At 36.8% G+C, this 14,614-nt stretch overlaps 1 protein-coding gene across 1 annotated transcript in view; it reads left to right on the top strand.

Annotated features, from left to right (window-relative positions):
- Nucleotides 1-14,614, top strand: part of CSMD1 (CUB and Sushi multiple domains 1) — a 1,314,206-nt gene that overhangs the window by 1,270,401 nt on the left and 29,191 nt on the right. Inside the window, exons 56-61 of the mRNA XM_075498045.1 lie at nt 2,188-2,361; nt 5,442-5,624; nt 10,004-10,180; nt 11,162-11,341; nt 12,633-12,806; nt 13,748-13,921. Of these exons, the coding sequence (XP_075354160.1) occupies nt 2,188-2,361; nt 5,442-5,624; nt 10,004-10,180; nt 11,162-11,341; nt 12,633-12,806; nt 13,748-13,921 (1,062 nt within the window). The remainder of the gene's footprint in view (nt 1-2,187; nt 2,362-5,441; nt 5,625-10,003; nt 10,181-11,161; nt 11,342-12,632; nt 12,807-13,747; nt 13,922-14,614) is intronic.

The following is a 14,614-nucleotide window of genomic DNA, read 5'->3' as shown; positions in this document are numbered from 1 at the left end:
AATAATAAAATAATTAAGCAAAACCCAACATTTTAAATACAAAATAGCTGCATAAAATTGTTCATTTGGCAAGAAGATTTTACGATGCAAGCATGTCCCTCACTTTTTGTTTCTTAGAAAAACCATTATGAAAGTCTGTGGCCCAATTCTGTCAGTGATCCCTTTCTACATCCAGGACTGGGGTTTCAGTGTGAAGGGAAACTCCTTATGCAAGGGGCAGAAGAGGATGCGGAATCTAAATCACCTAGAATAGCTACCCATCTTTCCACATCAAGTGTTTTGGAAGTTTGATAGCATTTACATGGCTTTCTGTTTTTAGGCAGAGCTTGAGGAAAGTCGTAGGTGTCCATCCCCTCAGAATAGGAATTCCTGACCTTGCTCTGGGGCTATTGATTGAGGCCATGGGAACTTTCAAATTAGCCTGGGAAGTGCCTACATTCCTCAGTCACCTACTGGATTAGCTGCTGCTAATTTGCTGCTGGTGGACTGAAACACTATCTGAATCCTAAATATCACCAGGACAAATTTAACATTCTTTCCCCTAAGAAAAACTCAGTGAAATGAATAGGGCTCTTTCTATGAGAAAGATCTGTTTATCTGTTCACAGATGAAGTCACTCAGAGTCTTTTCAAGTACTGTGAGAGAGATTTAATTTTCAAAGGTTATCAGTGATAATGTCTTTTTTTCAAGTGTAAGATTGCTTTTGGTGATAGGGTAAAGTGCTTGGAGAGGCCGGTGAGGTAAATTTTGAACCCAAAGTGGACACAATGTTTACCATGGACAGTTATAGTTCAAGACTGAAAAAATAGAAGCACACTGCTCTCTTATATGCAAGGCAATACCTATGCGTGTCAATGCTTAAAAATGGATGCTTCTTTTCTTCTTCATAACCTGGGAAAATTTCATGCTACTCACTACAAATCATTATACAGCCACCTTAAGGTGACCTACATATGATTTTCTTCCAAAAACTCTGATCACCCACTACAGCTTCTTCCAGAATTGTGGCAGGACTAGCATTTGCATGGTACTGAACCAAGTTCATTAAGGTAGCTGATCTGGCTGAAAACTACACACTGTTTTTTTCTGTGGGAGTACTGTTCAGCCAGATCAGTGTCCTGATTTGATTTACCATTTGCTACATGAATGCTTAAGCCACCCCAAGGAAAGCAAGAGAAACATACAGCAGTGAAAGAGCAGTGGTCAGGACCATGCCTTTTGGCAGAAATCCATTGTGCAGTCAGTTTGACATTATCATGGGACCCAGTATAACACAAATAATTTTGATGTCTGTCAGGAGTAATAGTCATCAGAATAACAATCTTTTTTTTCTAAAAATCTATTTGACCCTTAGGTCATTCATTCAAGTAACTCATGAAGCTGCTCGAGTTCAATTGCTCTGCTTAAGTGTTGCCTGTTAAGTTGTGTGACTGTTTACTAAAGTTATGCAAAATTTATTTTCTTTGGTTTTTCTTTCTCTACTGGATGACCTAAGTTTTACACAAAAAGCATTCAGAATTTGATTTCTAGTTCACCTTAAGATGACTTATGTTTCCTCATATAACAGATCTGAACTACTTGTTTACAAGTTATTCTGTACCAAAACTGTTTATCTGAATTTTTTCTCAAAGTATACACATTAACTTAAAAATAAATATGCTTCATAATTTACAAAAATTATCAGTAATCCATTTTTCTCTTGCTCACTTTAGTGCAACACATTGCTATAATAATACTACAGATGAAGTTTTTTTATTTCTCTGTACTGCCTAAACTGTGTCTAGTTATTTTATAGATATGACAAAGCTACTTACCATTATCATATCTGTAATATATAAGCACATTGCAACATTAACCTTATTTGGTTTCTTCTTTTCCAACCTTAACAGAAATAATGTATATTATTTGTACAGAAGGACAGTGAATGGAAATGGATGAGGAAAGAGAGCTCTGTATATTTTCAGGGAAAGGCTAAACTGGATGGGTTAGTTTTACATGTAGTTTTATGTTTAATCTTGCAAATGACCAGTAAATCATGTATAGCAACAGCAAAACTGAAGATATGAAGGAGCTGAAATCCAGACAGAAATTTATGTTGTGTGGAACCAGCCTCATATGTAAAGGCTATAATAAGATTTTTCTGTGCTATGAAAATATCTTATAATATTGTGCTCTTTCCTCTGTTAGCCATTTCTTGTGGACATCCTGGGGTACCTGCCAATGCAGTTCTTTCAGGAGACAAGTTTACATATGGCTCCATAATTCACTATTCTTGCACAGCGGGTCGAAGGCTTATAGGAAATTCTACTAGGGAGTGCCAAGAAGATAGCCACTGGAGTGGGACTCTCCCTCACTGTTCAGGTACTTGTACCAACCATCATCTGAATGTCACCTTGTAATTCCATGAATAAGGCTATTCTCAAGCAATTTTTAACTACAGTCATATATTTGTTTTGTTTCCTTTCCAAGCACATTTTAATTTCACCAATAGCCACTCAGCTGAATTATAGCCATTTATTGAAATATTCTCATATATTGTCTCATTCTCTTTGTCATTACTTCATAACTTTACTCCTTAGCTAGATGCAATAGTTGTATACTGTAGTATATAGAAGCCACAAAACACTATTTAAAACCTGGTAGAGTTCTGCTTAAAAAGGATGCATATATTAAATTTTATTTTTATGAATACTGTTCTGTGTAAACAAAGGTTGTCACATAGAAAAATGTTGATTAAAAAACACTACAGCAAAGGTATGAGATGATAAACTTCATACATTATGTTTCTCTTTTCACTTACAGAAATATTCTTTATTAGTGCCACAATGTGCAAATACCATAAACCTCTGCAATGTTCTTGGTGCTGTCAGGAAGTACAGGAACAGTTTATTCTCCCCTAGACTAACTATGCAAATTTAGAAGAAGCCATAAAACATTATGCAGTTTTGTTGAAGTCAAGAGCTCGGACAAGGATTGGCTGCTAAGGACATCCACAGTGTATTAATAAGGGAAACAAGTCTACACACTTTGGTATATAAGAAAACAAATACCTGACAGGTTTCAGTAGAAAATTTCCTAATGAGAAAATAATTGCATAATTGCACATTACAGAATCTTCTTATAACTTCTGCTAAGCTCTTGGACATGCCCACTGTTGGGCTGATCTGATTCAATGTGGTTCAATTCAGATTTGACCTAATTTAAATAGGTGTCAGGTATTTAAATTCTGTACTTTGAAAAAGCTCTAAATAAGTGTTCATTGAAAATGGTCCATTCATGAGCTGATTCTGCAAGAATGCTGAGCAGAATTTGAAACACTGAGGAAAGGAAGTTAATTTAAATCACTAAGGTTTCTTTTCTGTTCTCTGCTGCTCAAGGAGGAAAGGGTTTACTTAGAGTCATCTCACACCACTAAATCTCACTGCCATCATGGTCTCTATGCCTAGACCTGAAAGGAATTTCTGCAGGACAATCATATGGATAGTTTCCACACAGAATTGGCCTTGCTTATCTTAAGCCCACATTTATGTCACTTTCACCTTTTTAGCCAGTATAAAATGTGACATCTGAGATTGCACCAAGACTTTATAATTTTTAAGGTCAGAGCCCTCTAGTGCTGTTGCCCAACATTTCCCACCACAAGGGAACTTCTCATGCTGGTGGAAAGAAATTCTAACTGCTAATAATTGAGACTCTTCAGATATCAGTCATGAATATAATAGTATTTTTATAGACTCGTAGATTTTTAAAACATTGAAGACCACTGTAGTCATCTCCTATGATGGGGAAAATATGTCTAGTGTAAATAAAACATTGTTACTGATACAGAATTTAATTTTCTGAGTTGGAACATGATGTGTCATCATCTTGAGAGTAAGGTGATTTCCTAGGAAAATGAGAAATCTATCTCTGTTAACTCAATTAAAAAACCAAACAAAAACTCGCAAACAAACAGCCAAAAAAACCTGAAAAGGTGTCTCATTCCTCTAAGACATTTAGAATTATAAAAATAACTATACTTTCCACGTTAGGTATTCAGGATATTACTCCATTAAAAAACCAATATGAATAATTTGTATTCATAATGTCAGTGAAAGAATGATTGTGCCCAGGACAACTGAGACAGCTAATTGGTTTTATGCTTAAGGGATATGATAAATAGTCCCAATATAACACTGGTAACCTGTAGTCTGTTTCTGCATGGGGTTTATTTCTTTATTATATATTAATATATGTTTGAATGCATGATGGTATAAATATTATCTCAGGGTTTGTTGTCACCTGGGACCTGTTGCAGTGATGGACACTTGTATCTTATAAGTGATAGCTGAGATTTTTAAGATGACTCTCTCATTTTTCATGGATACGTAGTCATCTACATTGCTAAATAAAAAAGGGTCTAGACCATAATACTATAACTGCCTTTGTCTATACCCTTTGACTATAAACTTGCATGGCTCCAGTTTAAGCTTTCTCCAAGACAAAACTAAGTGTGTCAAAGAAAAAAAATGTGGTCATTCATCTGGAATAATTCCCTCAGCAAAGTCCCAAAGCAAAGTGGGACATCATCCGAATTTTAGAATCATAGATCCTTCTGCCCTGAACAATTCCTGCAGTCCTTGCATTCACAAGCCAAAGTGTGTGCCACATATCTGTTTCATGCTGTAAACATGTCACAATGGTAGCCTGAATCACAGCCCTCATGTTAATTTCACACATTTTAAGCAAACAAAAATGTCTGTGAAACAGTAATGTCACGGAGTAAGGGGAAGCAGATGGCATCCAGAGGCGACATTTGGACTGCTGATTGAACAGTGCCAGGGCATAGGTCATGGATGCTAGTACTTGGTCACCTGGACCATTATGCTCTTAGAATTGTCCCCAGAATGGTTTTCACCCATCCCAACTAGCACTCCATCAAACAAGGCACAAATACTTTGCAGGTTGGTGGTGTGCTGGAGATCATTCTCAACAGCCACTTTGGACGTAGCCACCCTGTTTTGGAGAGTGAGTTTAACAGTATAGAAATGGACAGAATATACCCGCTGGCTTCAAGACACTCACGCTGTTTACAAGCATGTATTTAGACAAGGAAATCTAGGTCCAAATGCTGTGGGGCAGGGTGACAAGGACAGTCTATTCTAGAAGCACCTAGCACTAAGCAAAGTGCTTTATGTGCTTCCTGTGTTCACAATTATCTTTTATCTTTTATTTATATCACATTCTATGTTTAGGTCTGTATAGGTCTGAGATAAGAAGTAACCTAAAAAGACATGTTATTTTCATCTTTGGCTTTGGTTTCACATCCTCGCACTGGAAGAAAAGTGATTAATAATAATAGAAACAATGCAGTTAGTAGTACTGTTTGCAAGAGAGTATCATCACTACTACATTTGCACATAATGTCTCTGCCAATAATTCTGCTCTGTTGTGTTTTACAGGAAATAATCCTGGCTATTGCGATGATCCAGGAGTACCAGCTCATGGGTCTAGACTAGGGGATGAGTTCAAAATAAAAAGTCTGCTACGTTTCTCATGTGAAATGGGTTATCAGCTGAGAGGATCTGCAGAACGAACATGCCTGCTTAATGGTTCCTGGTCAGGTATACAGCCTGTGTGTGAAGGTAGGTATTGATACCATTGACATTTATGACACTGTTGAATGACACTTACTAATGACATTTTATTCTTTAATTAAAAAGAAATTCCGTGCCATAAATATGCTTTCATGTTGCTCTGCAGAAATTTGATATAAAAGACACTGCAAGCAGCTCATGCTTTGCTTGAAAACCTAAATCCAAACTAATAAAGTTTTGGATTATATGTTTATAAGAAGATTGTGAGAAAATAATTCCAGTTAAACAAATATTGACCCTGAAAATAGAGAATAGATACCAGAGTTAAATGTTAAAATTAAAAAAATGCTTCTAATTGAAGATATGAAAATGGAGTGATAAACAAATGCATCATCCATCTTCTATCAATACAATATTTTAATCTTCTCTTTCTATGTAATATCTATGCATCAGGGACTGAACAGATGATAAAATAATGTATTCTTAACTAAGCATAAATTAATGTATATTTCTCCACGTAAGTTAGACTAATTTTTTATGATATATCCTATTTTTATGCTAGCTCTTTCAGAAGAAATGCAACAGAGAATATTTCTGGAAATCATATTTAAGAATAAGATAAAAAATATAATAAAGAATTTTTACACTTTTTATGCACTATCAGAATTGGAAAGTAGTAATGGAAGACTTTAGATTCAGTTTTAAAATGACTTCTTGTTTTCCAAGAATGTTTGAAAAGTTATTTTATCTAATTCATTGGAGTTGATGGATTCTGTAGTATCTGTTGTCTGCTGTACTAAATGATAAAACGGAAGATAGGACAAAATATTTTTAATAAATTCATTATATTTTTTCAGCTAGGGACTTTATCACAGTATCCTCATCTAACAATTGTTCTTTTGCAGTATACTTCAACACAGACTAATCTTCCATCAGTGTAGATATCAACATAACTATATGAAAATGGCAACAGGCACAGGATCAGTATTTCCAGCAGAAAATTGAAGTTTTGCAATGTCCTTTCTTCTTCCCTTGCATGAAGACATTAAGTGTAATAGGACAGCAGCACTCAGTGGCAATCAGTGGTGTTTGAAATGCCGCTGTTTTTTCTTTATTTATCTTTTTGCTTCAACTTCCTGTTTTCAGAAAAAAGAAAAAAAAACACAAACAAACAAAGAAGAAAGCCCCTTTCTTTCAATTTTTCATTTCTCCTTCAATTTTTTGCTGTTTAGTGTAAATAAGGATGAGATTAGGAAGCGAATACCTTTTCACCCCTACAAGTTCAAGTTCCAACATACTGAATTTTTCTCTTCAGTATTTGAAACTTCTATACATAAAAAGTGAATAAGACTTCATTAAAACAAAGGCATTTAGGTATTATTCCAAACATCAGTAATACTCAGAGAATTTTTCATTGGCAAATTGTGTTTATTTTAATGAATCCTATAATCTATAACTATTAGATTATAACTATTATGCTGGGGGCCATCCAGCTGGGGGTCCTGGTGGACAAGCTGAACACAATCAGCAATGTGCCCTTGCTGCAAAGAAGGTTAATGGTATCCCAGGCTGTCTTAGGAGGGAAGTGATCCTTTCCCTCCACTCAGCACTGGTGAGGCAGCATCTGGAGTGCTGGGTCCAGTTCTGGCCTCCTCAGTACTAGAGAGACATGGACTTACTGGGTAGAGTCCAGCAAAGGGCCGTTAAGATGATGAAGGGGCTAAAGCGTCTCTCCTCTGAGGAAAGGCTGAAAGAGCTGGGACTGTCCAGACTAGGGAAGAGAAGGCTCAGGGGGGATCTTATCAACATATATAAAAAAACTGAAGGCAGGGTGCACAGAAGATGGAGCCAGGCTGTTTTCAGTGGTGCCGAGTGACAGGACAAGAGGCAATGGGCACAAACTGAAACACAGGAGGTCTGTCTGAACATCAGGAAACACTTTTTTCCTGTGAGGCTGACTGAGCGCTGGCACAGGTTGCCCAGAGAGGTGGTGGAGTCTAGCCCTGGAGACAGTCAAAAGCCAGTCCTGGGTAACTGCCTCTCGATGGCCCTGCTTGACCAGCTTACCTCCAGAGGACCCTTCTAATCTCAACCTTTGATTCTGTGATTCGCATAAATATAAAGATTGGATCATTGCTTTCAGGATGTGATAAATTGAATTAAGCAAATATGAGGAAATGTAATAAGTAAAATAAGTATTATAAGTAGTGTAAGGATTATTTTACAGTCAACTACTGTCAATTTGTAATTTTGTCAAATGTTAAGCATCTGCAGACTTGTTGTCTTCGCATAAATTCCATAAATACATCTAGCCTTAATGAATGCATCCAAGTTTTCCTAATGCAGCTCAATGTTGTACCTTGACCAGTATCTGCACATGGTCTTTAATTTATTTTATTAGTGTTATCATAGCATCATAGAATGGTTTGGGTTGGAAGGGACCTTTAAAGATAATCTAGTCCAACCTCCCTGTCATGGGCAGGGACATCTTCCAGTAGATTAAGTTGCTCAAAGCCCCACCCAGCCTGACCTTGAACACTTCCAGGGATGGGGCATCCACAACTTCACTGGGCAACCTGTTCCACTGTCTCACCACCCGCATGGTAAATAAGGTCTTCCTTATGTCCAGTCTAAATCTACCCTCTTTCAGTTTAAAACTGTTACCCTTTGTTCTGTCACTACAGGCCTTGGTAAAAAGTCTCTTTCCATCCTTCTTATAAGCCCCTGTTAAGTATTGAAAGGCCACAATAAGGTCTTCCCAAAGCCGCCTCTTCTCCAGGTTGAACAACCCCAACTCTCTCAGCCTTTCTTCAGAGGAGAGGTGTTCCAGCCCTCTGATCATTTTTGTGGTCCTCCTCTGGACTCGCTCCAACAGGTCCATGTCTTTCTTGTGCTGGGGGCCCTTGAGCTGGATGCAGTACTCCAAATGGGTTCTCACGAGAGTGGAGTAGAGAGGCAGAATGCTCTCCCTCGACCTGCTGACCATGTTTCTTTTGATGCAGCTCAGGGTATGATTATGACTGGAATTCCTCCAGTTCTCTAAGGAGGAAGGAGCGGCAGAGACAAACTGCTGTGTAGTGACCACAACTCCCCATCCTCTGTCCCCTCTGCACTACTTTAGGAGTAGGTCGAGCAGCCTGAAGTGAAGGAATGAAGTTAACCTTGGGAAAGAGGGAAGGAAAGGTGTTGTTTTAATGTTTGTCTTTTTGTCCCTATCCAAATCTATTTTAATTGGCGATGAATTGAAGGAATTGTCCTCAAGTTGAGTCTGTTTTGCCCACAACGGTAACTGGTAAGCAATTCCCCTGCCTTTATCTCAACCCATGAGCTTTGTCATCCTTCCCACTGAGGAGGGGGACAGTGAGTGAGCAGCTGGGTGGGCATTTGGCTGTTAGCCAAGGCAAATCTACCACAATATTCCAAGCTATTAAGTTTTATCATACTTATATTTGATGATATCATTGTATTAGACTAAATTGTTTCACTTCTCAAGAGACCACACCTATTTGTGCTGTAGAAAGAGTAGAAAGAGTTGCCAGCTGTTGAAAGCTCTGCAAGAGACAGTTGAAGTATGTCCTCCCAGTCTTACAAACCACTTCATGCTCCATGGAAAATTGAAGGAAAGAGTTTGATTTAGATGCACATTTCTTCCTAACTCTTGATTAACCCTGTTAATCTCTTAACCCCATGACAGTTTTATTTCATTCCTATGGAAAGGAGTAGTCTCTGTCCAACAGTGGAATTTTATCGTACTTTTGCCAGTGTCCTGTCTGCTGGGATCGTCAAATGAAGATGCTTTAGAGGAAAGTTGTTAGAAAAATTCAAAACAAACAAACAAATCCTTCTCATGATTGGCTGGTCCATTGAAAAAAAACCCCACTAAACACTCCCAAAAAAACAACTTATAATCAAAGTAAACCACTGTTGAATCTTGGATGTATAAAGCTGAAACAGAATCATTGCCTTAATGTATAGCTACAGATGCCAAAAAGTTGTGGAGGACAATACAGAATCTTTTCTTGATTCGAAAAAGAAATGGACAGGAAGATCATAATTTACTATTTACTATTTATTATATATGAAAAAGGAGATACAGGAAGACAGGAAGAGAATAGAAAAATGTGCCCAAAGACAAAACAGAAGCACATTCTTCTCTCCAGTGAATGTATTGGGTGGAGTGGAACATTTACAAGCAGTACAAACGATCTGAATCAGCTATTGAAAAAACAAAACAAAACAAATGCAAGTAAAGTGATCATGTTGACAAAGAGAAATAAAATATTAACTCAAGAATATACCTATTAAACATTTTCTTAGTAAAAGTTGCGATAGCTTTTTTAAAAGATGGGCTATTGACCTACTTTTTTTTTTTCAGTTAGTCACCTATCATGGAAATATTGATTTTTTTTTTAACCTTTTCTTCACAGCTGTATCTTGTGGGAACCCTGGTACCCCAGCCAATGGTATGATAATATACACTGATGGAATATTATTCTCCAGCTCAGTCATTTATGCCTGCTGGGAAGGTTACAAAACTTCAGGACTAACTACTAGACATTGTACTGCTAATGGGACATGGACTGGCACTGCTCCAGACTGCACAGGTCAGAAATAAATTTTCTTCCTGTAAAGCTTACTTCCTTAAAGTAGTAAGTCATCTAGCCTTCCTACTGAAAATTATTATTTTATTAGATAAAATAACACATTTCTTCCCCATTCATCTGTCTGGTAATACACGAATATTTTTTGCATCTAAAGGTACATGCCCTTTTAATACATGCTAGATGTTTCCAGAACTATCTTTTTAAGATGGCTACATAGGTAACTTTTCTGTATTTGTTTACCTCACAAATGTCAACCTTGAAAATATAACATTATTCCTAAGAATAGCTGTTTCTCTAGAGTTTCCTTTAGCTTTTTTTTTTTTTTTTTTTTGGTGGCTTATGTACAGAGGATGAAATTCTTGTGGTTCTAAATCAGATTTTACCTAATGGGATACATTACTGTGCTGGTTTTTATTGTGAGCCAAAGGAGTCAAATCTGATTGATTGATAACCGTTCTGCTAAGGACCAAGAGTCAGGCAGCAGCAAGATTGGGCTGCTCCATCAGGGAAAGTGAGTGGGGAGCAGAGGGGTGCTGCAAGGCCAGTAGGGCCAGTGGCCTTACCGTCAAGGCCAGACCCACAGTATATCTGTACAATGATACAAAAAAAAAGAGGTATTTCATAACTCTGCTGGAATTGGATTGCACCATCAACATTAGGCATAATGTGACAAAGATCCCAGTATGAAGGAAAGAAAAGTCCCATCAAAACTACCACTAAAAGTCTGCAGTAGCAGTAGAACATACCAGCTTAAACTAGTGTATTTAAGGAACACAATATTTGGCCCACGCTATTGCAAAGCCTCAAAAATATGACTTTTTAGCTAGAAATTAAAGATTATGTTTCTGATTTTGTGTGAAATATATTGATCAAAATTTTTCTCGTTTTGTACACTAAAAAAAGGGCATTAGCTATATGTAGTTCAATGTTTCATTACATGTTTATTGAAAAAAAAATCCCTTTTTTTCTTTTTCTCACTAGTGATCAGCTGTGGAGATCCAGGTGCATTAGCAAATGGCATTCAGTTTGGAAATGATTTTACCTTTAATAAGACAGTCAGCTATCAGTGCAATCCAGGATACTTGATGGAGCCTGCCAGTTCATCTACCATGCGTTGTATAAAAGACAGCACTTGGAACCAGAGTAAACCAATTTGTAAAGGTGTGCTTTTGAACTTAAACATTTTACAAATACTGTTTTGATACTATATGTGAAATTCACTAATCAGTGTCTTTATATATAAAAAATTGTCATAATGTTCTCTGGGGCAATTAACGTGCAAATGCAACTAAAACATTTAGATAAGTATTTGTGTAAAATTTGTATTTATTTTGCACATATGCTGTGGTATAATATCAGTCAGAATAGCGACATTAATGACTACAGTAGAACCAAATCACTGCAATGAAGATTATCAGAGTGCTCAGTTTAAAATGCTAGGAATGAAGTACCCATTTTCCTTTTGGGGCCCTTTTATCTTGGATTAGATGGCCAAAATTCTGTAAGGGATCCTGCAAACCAAACTTTCTATAAAAGATTCCCTTGTTGCAGTACTGTAGTCATCATAAATAGCCAAAAAGATGCGTTACAAATAGATAATTACAAGTGCTAACATAAAGGTCATAGTGGGGATGAGGCTGAAAGGCAAATAAAGTAGCCTGGTGAAAATTGTTAGCACTAGTACAGCAGCTTAGGGAGTAAATTTAACAGCCTAGGGCATCTTCTACTTATAAAAGCCCTAAACTGCCAACTCATCTAGCACCTCTTTAAAGTGTATTCAACTGACCGCATTTTCTGTTGTAAAAATCACTGACTGACTGACTTTACATTTGTGCTCTTTGTTGAACGAACTGATGTGTAAATGTAAACTTGGTCATTCGATATTTAATCGTTTTGGCCACTCTTTCCAAGCTGGAAAACATCAGAATATTTGTAAAGAGTCTTAGCCACTAATTACCAATAAAGTAAATGTCCATTGTGTGCTGAAAGCCTTAGAAAATGAGCAGGTGAATGAAAAAAGTCATATTAGGGACTTTAAATAGTGCTGCAAAATTAGTTTAAAATAAAATGCAAATATTTAGCATCGTAGAATCATAGAAACATATTTATTGAAATAAATCATATTCATTGAAAATTTTTACCTAGCTCCATAGCCTGTTGCCAACAATAGTCAGTAATGAATATGTAGGGAAAAAATTCAGAACTAGATAAGCTATATACTCTTCTGGCTTCCAGCAACCTAGAGCTCAGGGACTTCCTAAATCTAGAGGTGGTATTTCTGTATTTAAATTGGTTTTCTGTCTATTACAGGCTGCTTTGTCAACACAGGAATGCTTTGTTGGAACTGAACAGCATTATTTTTTTTTTTTTTGAAAGTATGAATAGGTATTATGTTGCATTTTCCTAAACCCTATAAAGTCTTAAAATTATAACTTTTCTTTTTGTAACACAGCTATTACCTGTGGCCCACCTCCACCAGTACTCTATGGGAAAGTGGAAGGATCTGATTATCGCTGGGGTGCCAGTGTGAGTTACAGCTGTGCCGAAGGCTATCAGCTATCTAACACAGCTATTCTCTCCTGTGAGGGTCGAGGAATTTGGCGGGGAGACATCCCACAATGTTTGCGTAAGTTTTCAGGGTACAGTTGTGTTGGGCTTCACCAAAGCTACAATCAGTTGTCTTGGGCTACAGTTAGTTTCTCACAGTTTAAAAAGGACTCAGCTAGATCAGGTAATATATGGAGTACTGCAGGATTCTCCCTCCTTCTTCCAAAAAGCATACCTCATTATGAAATTGAGTGATTGTGCCCATTTAAGGTCATGGTCTTCTTCCTTTCCCCCCAAATCATTTTCATCTCTTATTACTTAATTGGACCCATCACCATTTGCCTTACTGATAATCTTTTTGAATGTTCTGAATTTGACTTGTAGTGAGCATGATTAAAATTTTCCCTTGCACTTTTCCTTTTTTCTTCCCTGTTTCCATTTCCATGAACAGATGAAAATAAGGATCCTAACTAAGTTCATAGACTTGCTCTCCTCTCTAAATTCTTTTTTTTTTCCTGAAGGCGAGTACATACCCTCATATCTTGTTTGTATTTGTTTTTCAGCTTCTTCTAAATCTGTCAACTCATCTCTTTCAGTGCTTGAAATCTTGTCAGGACTCTGACAAACATTTTTCCTTTTACTTAATTAGGGCAAAAATTTCCAGCCTACTCATCTGAGGGTGACTGATGTGAAAAGTGGATACATTTTGAAGCGTTACAATGTAGCGTTGTCTACTTTGAGATTACTTTGTCATCCAAATCTAATCAGCATTTAAGTGTCTCAATTAAAAGGTCTATTTTTCCAGGTTAAGTTTTATGCTTATAATAACTATAACAGTGACAATTAATTTTAAATTGCTGTCAAGAATTTATCTGAGCTACAAGCCTACACAGATAAGTGAACATAGCATTTGCACTCATATTCAGTATGCTTGACTTGCACATAAAACAATATAGAATACTTCAGTTGAAGAATGTGCAGTTTTTAATAACTTTTTTTCTTTCCTTTTTTATGTATTAGCTGTGTTTTGTGGTGATCCTGGTACTCCAGCAGAAGGACGCCTCAATGGAAAAAGTTTCACCTACAGATCTGAAGTTAGCTTTCAGTGCAGACCCCCTTTTATTCTGATAGGCTCTTCAAGAAGATTCTGTCAAGCAGATGGTACTTGGAGTGGAATTCAGCCAACATGCATTGGTAATAACTACCACTACTTATGCTGTTTCTACTGAGAATATTCTTGATAAACTATTACACTATCACAAATCTAGCAATTAGCTTTCCAAATATAGAAAACGTCTGTGTAATATAAAAAGAACTAGATAAATAAGGTTATATTTTGAGTATAAAAATTTTAGGATAAACACAATCACATATGAAGTCATTTGTAAATTTACATGATTGCTTGTCTGCTGGAAATGCAGAATGTCAATAAGTGCAAGCGCATAAATTTGTTCCATTTATTTTTAGAATCTTTTAGATACACAGAAGACTTTGGCAGATTAAAGACCAGATTCTGTCACTGGAGAGTTAAAGGCATTTGTCAGAATCAATCCTAAATCAAAAAGCTTTTGGGACTTTGTGAAAGTGGCTTGTACAGCCCGAAAGGTTGAAGCATGCTGGGTCTGATATTTTCAAATTCTGATAAACTGCCAAGTATTATCAGTTTCTCATTGACTGAGGTGCAACTGATAGGCATTTAGCATGTTACGTAATCAGACTAACTGAGAGAAATGCTGGACACCTGTAACTCGCACTGACATCAGCATTTGATCCAACTTAGGGTGACTTTCTAGAGAAAATGATTTTGGTGTTATAATAGAAAAATCCTGTTTGATATTTCTAAACAAACACATTCAGATACAGACAGTAGCCCATTTATATATTTTG

This window comes from Mycteria americana, chromosome 3, assembly GCF_035582795.1.
Source record: "Mycteria americana isolate JAX WOST 10 ecotype Jacksonville Zoo and Gardens chromosome 3, USCA_MyAme_1.0, whole genome shotgun sequence".
Taxonomy (NCBI): Eukaryota; Metazoa; Chordata; class Aves; order Ciconiiformes; family Ciconiidae; genus Mycteria; species Mycteria americana.
The sequence above is the reverse complement of the archived record's forward strand: the minus strand, read 5'-3'. Positions and strand labels throughout refer to the sequence as shown.